The 9096-nt window shown below is 48.1% G+C and overlaps 1 protein-coding gene across 1 annotated transcript; it reads left to right on the top strand.

Moving 5' to 3' along the window:
- Positions 1–5670: 5670 nt before the first annotated feature.
- UBD (ubiquitin like modifier D) lies at positions 5671–8055 on the top strand. The gene is made up of 2 exons (XM_088024211.1): positions 5671–5809; positions 7058–8055. The coding sequence occupies exons 1-2, from the start codon at positions 5783–5785 to the stop codon at positions 7526–7528; spliced, it is 498 nt and encodes a 165-aa protein (XP_087880337.1). The 5' UTR covers positions 5671–5782; the 3' UTR covers positions 7529–8055.
- Positions 8056–9096: the final 1041 nt, after the last annotated feature.

The following is a 9096-nucleotide window of genomic DNA, read 5'->3' as shown; positions in this document are numbered from 1 at the left end:
CCGAGTGCCGCACGAGGCCTATAAGCAAGTGGTTCAGCTCTCCCCGCCATCCACATTCTTGCTTCTACCTCTCCATTTACTCACACCAGTGGCTGCACTGGGGGTGCTCCAAGTTACCTACTGCTGCATAACCAATTGTACCCAAAATTGGTGATTTAAGCCAACAACTATTTAATGGTATCTCATAATGTTGTGAGCCAGATACAGGGAAAGTTTGGCTGGTGTTTCTTTTGTTCCATGTAGCATCAGCAGGGATCACTTGGAGGGGTGCAAGCGGTAAATGGACTGCTCTAGAGTGTCAAAGAAAGCTTTATTCCTATGCTTAGTACCTTGATTTGTCAATCGTAAGTCTCAGTTCTTCTGGATTCCTTTCCATCCACCTGTTCTCTTAGGACCTCCCCACGTGGTCCCTCAGACATGGTAGTCAAACTTCTTACATGATGACTCAGGGCTGTAAGAGACCAGGGTGGGACCGCCAGTTCTCGTAACACAGTCATAGCCCAACCTAGACTCGAGAGGAATGGGAATAGACTCCCTTGGTGGGAGGATTGTCCTAGAGTTTGTAACTACCTTTATCTGCCTTGGAGGGAGGTGTACCTTATGACACAATGATGGAATGAAAAGAAGCTGACCTTGGTTCATGATGGATCCGCTCAATGCATAGATGAGAGCAGAGCACGACTGCTGATGACCATTTGGACCGTAACCATATAAGCTGTATGCTAAGAATAGCAGAGTTCCAAGGAGCATGGCCCTGAGTTTTTTGGGGGGGCGAACTACCATACTGACTCTGAATCGTCTACCTATGGGTTTTGACGTGGAGTGAAATATACTTCTGTCCTTGTAAAGCCATGTCTTTTCACATGTTTGTTAACGGTAGCACAGCCTAATCCTGAGTGAAACCTCCAACTTACAGAAGAAAGTACTAAGCTTCAGGGAGGGTAAATAATTTGCATGGGAAGTAGGAGAGTCAGACTGGATTCACTCCTGGGTGGGCCCCGGCCGTATACCATCCTGCACCCTCCGGTGTGTTGGTTCAGCCAGCTTTCACACACTGCCATCAGACTTAGCTATGAAACCTAAAAATGGACATGCCAGACTAAACAACCCAAATACCTTTCAGTTGTACAGAAACAGATAACTATCATAGAATACTATCAGCAGTGAAAATGGGTAGATTATACCTGTGAGCGACAATATGGACAAATATGCCAGAAATGTACTGAGTGAAGAAAACAAGATCAAGGAGACTATATAAAGCATAGTACTCTTCATAAATCATAAAAACAAGCAACCAAGGCAATTCAGTGAGGAAAGGATAGTCTTTTTGAAAATTGTCCTGGGACAATCAGATACAGATGTGCGCACGTGCGCGCGCACACACACACACACACACACACACACACACAAATATTTTCATCTGGACCTCCTTACCTCACACCATACACAAATACTAACTCAAAAGGGATCACAGACCTAGCTGCCAACCTATAAAAATTCTAGAAGAAACTTTAAAAATGGATATTCTCCTCAAATTGCTCTCTATGTACAATATCTACCAAAAAAGCAGGACTCTTTTTTTAAAAGACATTAACAAGCTAATCTTAAAACTTATGTGGGAATACAAAGGACTGAAAGTAGCCAAAAGAAATTTGTAAAAAAAAAAAAAAAAGAGAGATGGAGAAGTTATACACTTTGATTTCAAAACTTATTATAAAGCTTGAGGATTAAAGACTGTGTACTCGTGACATAAGGACAGACATATAGATCAATGGAACATAATGGAAAAATCCAGAAATAAAGACTTATATTTGTAAGTATTTCCAAATTGTCCTTTGAGAGTGCATGAGTTTTTTCCCAATCATCAATAAAGGAAAAGTCACAGTAGGTTTTTGACTGAGTTTGGCTTACATTTCTGAAGCAGTAATCTAGATGTCAAAGCAGTCCTACAAACTCTTTCCTGGGCACCATTAAAGAGACAGGAGAGAGGCCTCTTCTCCAGGAAGGCTTCAGCGGGGCAGTGAGCAGCCCAAGACTGCCCATCAGTGAGGGAGTCACACCGGGAGGTTTGTGTGTATCTGAGACATTTGTTTTATGACCTGCTGAGATCAGCGTGACCTTTACCTTGGCTGGTGTCCTGAATTTGTCAAAGGGCAAATGGAAAGAGATCTTTCTGCCTCTGAAAACATTTATTATGACACAGAGGGGAAAAAAAAGTCAGATTGACAGAGTGCTAGGAAGCAGGGAGGAGGTCAGGTCCTGGGGGACACCCTAGCTGTGACTCCGCAGAAGGGCCCGGGGGACAGCCCTTGCCCTGCCCCTTGGCATGGAAGGAACTGCACAGAAGGGCCCGGGGGACAGCCCTTGCCCTGCCCCTTGGCATGGAAGGGAACTGCACAGAAGGGCCCGGGGGACAGCCCTTGCCCTGCCCCTTGGCATGGAGGGAACTGCACAGAAGGGCCCGGGGGACAGCCCTTGCCCTGCCCCTTGGCATGGAAGGAACCGCACAGAGGAAGGGAGGAGAGAAAAGAGTGAGGTCAGTGTCTAGGTTTGTTATTCTGGTTCCTTGCAGGGGCAGTGTTTCTCAGAATCCAGATCCTGTCTGGGTAGGGAATCCCCCAAGTTAGCTATTCTTGGGGGAATCCCAGGCTGGCCCCTGAAGTAGCTCTGTGCTGGAAATCCCCTATGGCTGAGGAGAGTGTGACAGTGGCACCTTCAACCCTCCCAGTCCTGGGAGCGCTGCCCTCCTCCCCCAGGCTCTGCCTGCTACACTCACAGGCTCCTTGCTGGTGGTGGCCCAGTGGTCCAGGCAGGGCCCCCACCCAGGGATGCTCCTACCAACTATGGGCCGGAGCTACACTCACAGGCTCCTTGCTGGTGGTGGCCCAGTGGTCCAGGCAGGGCCCCCACCCAGGGATGCTCCTACCAACTATGGGCCGGAGCTACACTCACAGGCTCCTTGCTGGTGGTGGCCCAGTGGTCCAGGCAGGGCCCCCACCCAGGGATGCTCCTACCAACTATGGGCCGGAGCGCTCCTCACTCATCCCTCACAGGGCTCCTTGCAGGCTCTGATTTCCTTTGTCTGTCTGTACCCCTTCCCTGATGTGTACCCTTCCTGTAATGCAAAGGCATGCATGCCATGCCCTCCCCCTTTCCTTTCCGCTGGGGGGAGATTAGTAGAAGGACAGCAGTAGAGATTTGCATTTGAAGACTTGCTCACAGCTACCACTAATGTGACTGTGGGTGAGTCCACTGCTTGCTTATCAGTGGAGATACTAATATTTACCTCATTAGAAAGCTAGAACAGTTCATCAGGTGCCTTTTCCTAATATCTTGTGCAGTTCCTGAAATATGATGAGTACTCATCAAATGTTATTTTCCATTTTTTGTTATTCACTTATTCATTTATTTATTTTTTTAGTTCATTCATGCATTTGGTAAATGTTAAGTATTTACTGTACCAGACAGCATGCCCGGGAAGTGCTGGAGACCCAAGTTAATCAAGACACAATCATGACCCCCCAGATCTCCACTGTTTCATGGGGCTGAATAGACAAGTAAGCAGATGATCTTCCTGCTGGAGAAACTTGCTCTGAGGGGCTTGTGGAAGGCGAGTGATTGGACAGAGGAGGGGCACATGAGTCAGACTAGGCCAGGAGTTAGGGAAGGCTTCCTGGAGGAGGCACAGCTCACATCTTGTGTCTGTATAAATCCCTGACACCGTGGGTAGAGCTGGAAGGACACACGTGCTCTTTGACCTGGTGGCAGAGAGCTGTATGTCCAGGCTTATGCAGGGAACTCGGAATCGTGCCCAGAAGCTGCTAGACTTGCAGATCTGCAGCTCTGCAGCTCTGGTCTGGGCTGGGGGTGCAGCTCTGACAGACACCATTCCTGAGAAATGTGGTTCCTGGGCTCTCCCTGCAGGGGCTTCTCTCAAGGTTCCCTGCTCCCCTGAGAAAGGAGACCTCTGCCCCAAGATGGTGTAGGCTGCCCAGGCAGGAAAGGCAAAAGGGGGAAGGGTGAGAAGAATGATTTAATGCTAAGCAGCTTTAGACACCTCCTCTCTGCTTCCCTTTCTAGAAATGAGGCAAAGGTCTAAGATGGTAATGGGCACAGATGAAATGTGGAAGTTAGGAGCCTTGTGAGGCTTTCCTTTCTCTTCTTCCTGCTGCGGGCTCGCTCCCTGCCACCTTCCACCTGATCAGACCTCTTCTGCTCCGTTACTGGCGTTGTTTCAGAATCCACAGATCCTATTGGACACTGGATGCAGGGCTGCACCTGCAGATCCAAGATCACAATCTTGGTTTCTGCACGCGGGGCATGATAGGAACCCAGAGAGGCATCTGAAGGGAGACTGGCAGGGCCCCTGTTTTCAGGCTGTTCCATCAGGCACTCCTCCCCCTTCACACCCATCCTGTGTGCTTGAAAAGTATGTCTACCCCACAAAATACACCTAATTAATAATTTTCCAAGTTTATGGCTATCTAATAAGAGCTTCAAATAGAAGAACCTGATTTATGTTGAGTTTTTTTTGAAATACTGGATTGGTTCTTGGATCCCATTACTCTATATAGGCACTTATATAAACCCAAGTTCTCCAGCATGGAAAGTTCTGCAGTAAAATGGGATCATTTGACATCTATTGGTGCTGAAGGTACAGTAAATGGTCACTAAGAACACAGCAAAAAAGATGATAATGACATTTTTATGGGATTTTTACTTTGAAAAAATTGGGAGTACCTTTCATAAAGGCTTTTTTGAGATTGTGTTTTGTGGCATTGTCCTGAGAGTTTGGGAGAGGGCAGTGATTCCTTTGGAATGTTAGGAGGATCAGAGTAGTCAAGTAAACTCGCTGAGGGCACACAGCCTGTGCCCTCCCTTTTTTGTCCCGATCAAAACCTCCAGAGCCAAGGAGGAAGGAGCATCATGGGTGTGTGTGAGAGTGCAGGGAGTAGCGAGTGTCCAGCAGTGAAGGTGGGAAACAGAGTCACCGTCGTGTGAGAGCCGATGTGTGCTGTTCTGCTACATGGAAGGTGGGCTTAGCACTTGATTGTTGGGCTAGGATTGTTCTAAGCACTAGATTTGGTTTGCAGGTTCTGTGACAGGATAGGAACAGTGCTAGAGAGCTCAACACCCAGGAATGTAAGGTCCATTTTACAAGCTGTTTTCTGAATTCTCTCCAATCATCTCATGTTCAGACCGGAAAACAAGCATCTAAGGAGTTGAACAGACTTGCACAACTTAAGGTAGCAAGTGGCACCCCGGGACTTGAACTCCCATCTCCTCTCAGAGCAGGCTGTGTATCCTGTGTGATCTCGAGTCATGCCTCCCACTCTGCCCGGCTGGTGTGAACTGTCTGCTCACGGTTTCATCACTCCTCATGGACTCCTACGTCCTCTCCTGGGCACCCTTGCTCTCAGGAAGGCCCCTGAGTGATGGCATGGGGTGGGTCCTCTCTCGAAAGCAGCAAGAGATCACCATCAAGTAGTAAAGGTCTTGAAGTGGGTAAGGGCCCGGGGCCCCATGCTGGGCAGTCATAAGTCAGGACTGGGAGTGGTGGGTTGTTAACTGGGGAGGTTCTGAACAAAGAAATGTGTTTGATCAGAGAATATTCTTGTTTATTGACTCTGCCCTAGTGAAAGTGAAAGAAAATTCACGACATCATGAAAACAAAGGGCACAGGCACAGTGGTTCAGGCAGGGGATTTCCAGCTCAGGTCTTATATAAGCTGGACACAAGTCCTTTTCCTCAGCCTCCTGTGTCTGCTCCTTTGATTGCAAACATGGCATCCAGTGCTTCCTGCCTCTGTGTAAGTTGGGGCTTGAAAGTGGGGATGGGGAGAGAAAAAGCACCTCCAAGGGATGTGGAGCGAGTCTATGAGGGATGTGGGGGCAGAGTGGCTGGGAAGGCATCCTGCAGGGGTTGAGACAGGCTCTGATAGCTACAGAAGCTGAAGGAGGATTCTGGGACTAGAAGCAGCTCATTTGGCTCCTGAATGCTCTTGTGTGTCAGACCCGACTGGCCACTGTCAGGGGAGGATGGTGGGAAGTGGGCGTGGACTTTGTAATCCCAGGGCTGGATTTGAAACTATGGGAATATTGTCTGGAGCCCTTTTTCCTTCTTCTGATTAGGGGTCCCTTGGCTCTCCAACTCCCTTCTCCTCCCCAAAGAGAGGCACACAAAACTCATTTACTCTAAGTTGTTAATGACCTGATACAAGAGCCTATAAAGAGTATGTGCACTATAGATGGGCTGGCATCAAGGTGGTCCTTAGCATGGAGGGGCATCGGTCCAGTGAGGAAATGTCTGTGACGTCCAGACTGGGAAGATGGTTTTGAATGGAGCGTGAGGGAAGTCCTCCCAGGCTTTCCAGTGACAACACAGAGGTGAGCTTGCCCAGCTTCAGACTATGGAAGGAAGACCTAGATCTCGCCCTACCTTCTGTGAGTGAGGCCCTGGTCTAGCAACAGGAGGAGATCATATTCTGCAATAGGTAGATATAAAAACACAGGAAGTCCGTGAGACGAGTCACACTGAACACAGTGTCACTGTAATGTGTGTTATTACAAGGCCATGGGACATTAAGAAAGAAACCAGGAGTACAGAGAATACATGTCCTGGCCAGGGTTTCCTTCTAAACTGGTCATGGAGGGCAGTGTGTGAGCATCCCATGAGGCTGACAGGTCTTGGGAATTCTCTTTAGGAGCTGTTTATAGAGTCTGGTATATAATTTGGGATGCTTTGTAATTGTATTTGGTTTTTGACATTTGACAAACTTTATCCAGATTGGAGGCAGGCAAATAATGTGGGAAATCACTAATGACATTAGGATGAATGAGAGGTATGGTTGTAAAGCAATAAGACTGATTTTCCTGTGTTATAAGCTTGAAATTCCCAAAGAGAAGTTCCAAGAAAGGGAGGGACACAACTTTTGTAAAGGAGCTGGAGGACCAGGCAGGCGGGGAGGGTGGGGCTGGGCAAGGAGGGGACAGTGGTGTAAAAGATGGCAGGCATTCCAGGCACCTTGATTTGAGGTCTCTTGGCCTTCATTGTCCAGGTGAAGGTCTATTCTGAGGAAGGGACATCAATGACCTTCACTGCTAACGTGAATGACAGAGTGAAGAAGATCAATGAACACGTCCGGGCTAAGACCAAGGTTCCCGTGCAAGAGCAGGTCCTGTTGATGGGCTCCAAGACTCTAAAGCCCCAGAGGAAGCTGTCATCTTACGGCATTGACAAGGAGACGACCATCCATCTCACTCTGAAGGTGGTGAAGCCCAGTGATGAGGAGCTGCCCTTGTTTCTGGTGGAGTTAGGTGATGAGGGGCAGAGGCACCTCCTCCAGGTGCGAAGGTCCAGCTCAGTGGCCCAGGTGAAACAGATGATAGAGACCAAGACCGCTATCATGCCTGAGAAACAGATTGTGACTTGCAACGGCAAGAGGCTGGAAGATGGGAAGACCATGGCGGATTATGGCATCAGAGGGGGCAATTTACTCTTCCTGACAGCCCACTGCATTGGGGGGTGACCCCGCCAGGGATGGGTAATATCAGGGTCAAAAGAGCTTACTGTTAGCTCTTACTCCACCAATATCCTCTGATGATTTCCCCAAATTGACGAGAAAGATAAATAGAGAAAAGTAGCGGTGAAGTGGGGAGGAAGACTGCAGAAAACTTTCTAACTCCATGATTTTTTGACCTAACATAATTGATTAGGTGGCTGGATGGTGTATATTACTGAAAACAGAAAATAACATTTTAAGGCACAGTAGAGATAGCATCAAAGCCAGCTTGCAATTTAATCCTTTCTTGGTTCCCTCTGATTTTTAGAAAAATTCCTATTTCTTCTTCTGTCCAACAAGATAGTAAGTTTTACATTGGGATCCACGTTCCCCTAATTTCTGTGTTTACACCAGTATATATTTCATCTGTAATATCACTCAATATGTTGAATCAAATTGAATTTCTGCTTACAGAGAACAGTGAAATGATTTTTAGTTAATTTCTCTGATATGATTATAATCTAATTAACAAAGACTTTAGAAATTCAACTAAACTACCTTCTCTGTCTTTATTTAAAGTTGTTTGGTATGAAATGAATCCCAGCACGGTGTGCCATCTTATTCTCTATGCCCCACACTGAATTCAACTGTTCTTATTTCTGGGGATGATTGTGGGCATGGAAAGATACCTTCCCTGGGGACTCAGAGATTTTGTTCTCCAGTGGGGGCTCCTCGGGGGAGGTGTGCTTGTGGAGCAGGCTGTGTCCTGCCTACATTAGGGTCTAGCAGGTCTTCTCTGGGGTGGGGGCACCATTTGGGTGGGGGCTTTGGGTTGGTCTCTGGGTTGACTCCCAAGGCTCTGCCCAGGTTCTGGCTGACAGAGCTCTTTCCTGTCTGCCCCCTGCACCCCTCGGTGCCTGCTCCTGTCTGGGGAACTTGGGTCCCTTCCTCCATCTTCCTCCCCTTACTCCTCTGTCTCACTGTCCCTCTTGGGTCTCATGACTGGTCACGAACACATTTTCCTCACCATCTAAGACATGTCTAGTCCCTTCTGTTCTTAACCACCTTGTGCAGAAGAGATCCCTAGCTTAACCCACCCAGCACAATCCGCACTTAGGGGAGTTCCTTGTTACGCTTTGGGGTCCAGTGCTCTTGGTGGCACTAGTGACCTAGCTAGGTGGGCATTGGGTTGGACTGATTTCCTGAGATGAGCAACTGTGGCTCCTTTTTTAGGATGGGGTCTGCTGCAGGGTAGAGTCCATGATTCCTCTGTTAATTTGGGGGACTCCTAAAGCCAGACACCATGGGGTCTTCATGGTGTGTGCCATCAGACTGGGAGAGAGTGAACGTTAACTGTCCTGTCATACATGATCTTACCAGCATATGGACTCTTCAGGAGTGGTCACAGTACCCCTGAGGATGGGGAAGGTCCTCTGTAAATCATGCCTTCTCTCTTCATCAGCTTAAGAGAAAGCCCGAAGGCCACTTCCCCCTCCCTGAATCTGTACATAGGGAGGGTAGAGGGATTTGCCCTCAAGCACAGGAACATTTCCTGAGCAGAGGATGGGACCTCCCCAGTGACCTTGGACTCCCTG

This window comes from Eumetopias jubatus, unplaced genomic scaffold (assembly GCF_037043125.1).
Source record: "Eumetopias jubatus isolate StellerSeaLion01/CBP00866 unplaced genomic scaffold, mEumJub1_p1.0 scaffold_6, whole genome shotgun sequence".
Classification (NCBI taxonomy): domain Eukaryota; kingdom Metazoa; phylum Chordata; class Mammalia; order Carnivora; family Otariidae; genus Eumetopias; species Eumetopias jubatus.
The sequence above is the reverse complement of the archived record's forward strand: the minus strand, read 5'-3'. Positions and strand labels throughout refer to the sequence as shown.

Bases quoted from the DNA above. Each gene is read 5' to 3' on its own strand.
- UBD (XM_088024211.1), top strand. From the start codon at position 5,783: ATGGCATCCAGTGCTTCCTGCCTCTGT. The intron at 5,810-7,057 runs GTAAGTTGGGGC...TTCATTGTCCAG, and splicing joins CCAGTGCTTCCTGCCTCTGT to GTGAAGGTCTATTCTGAGGA.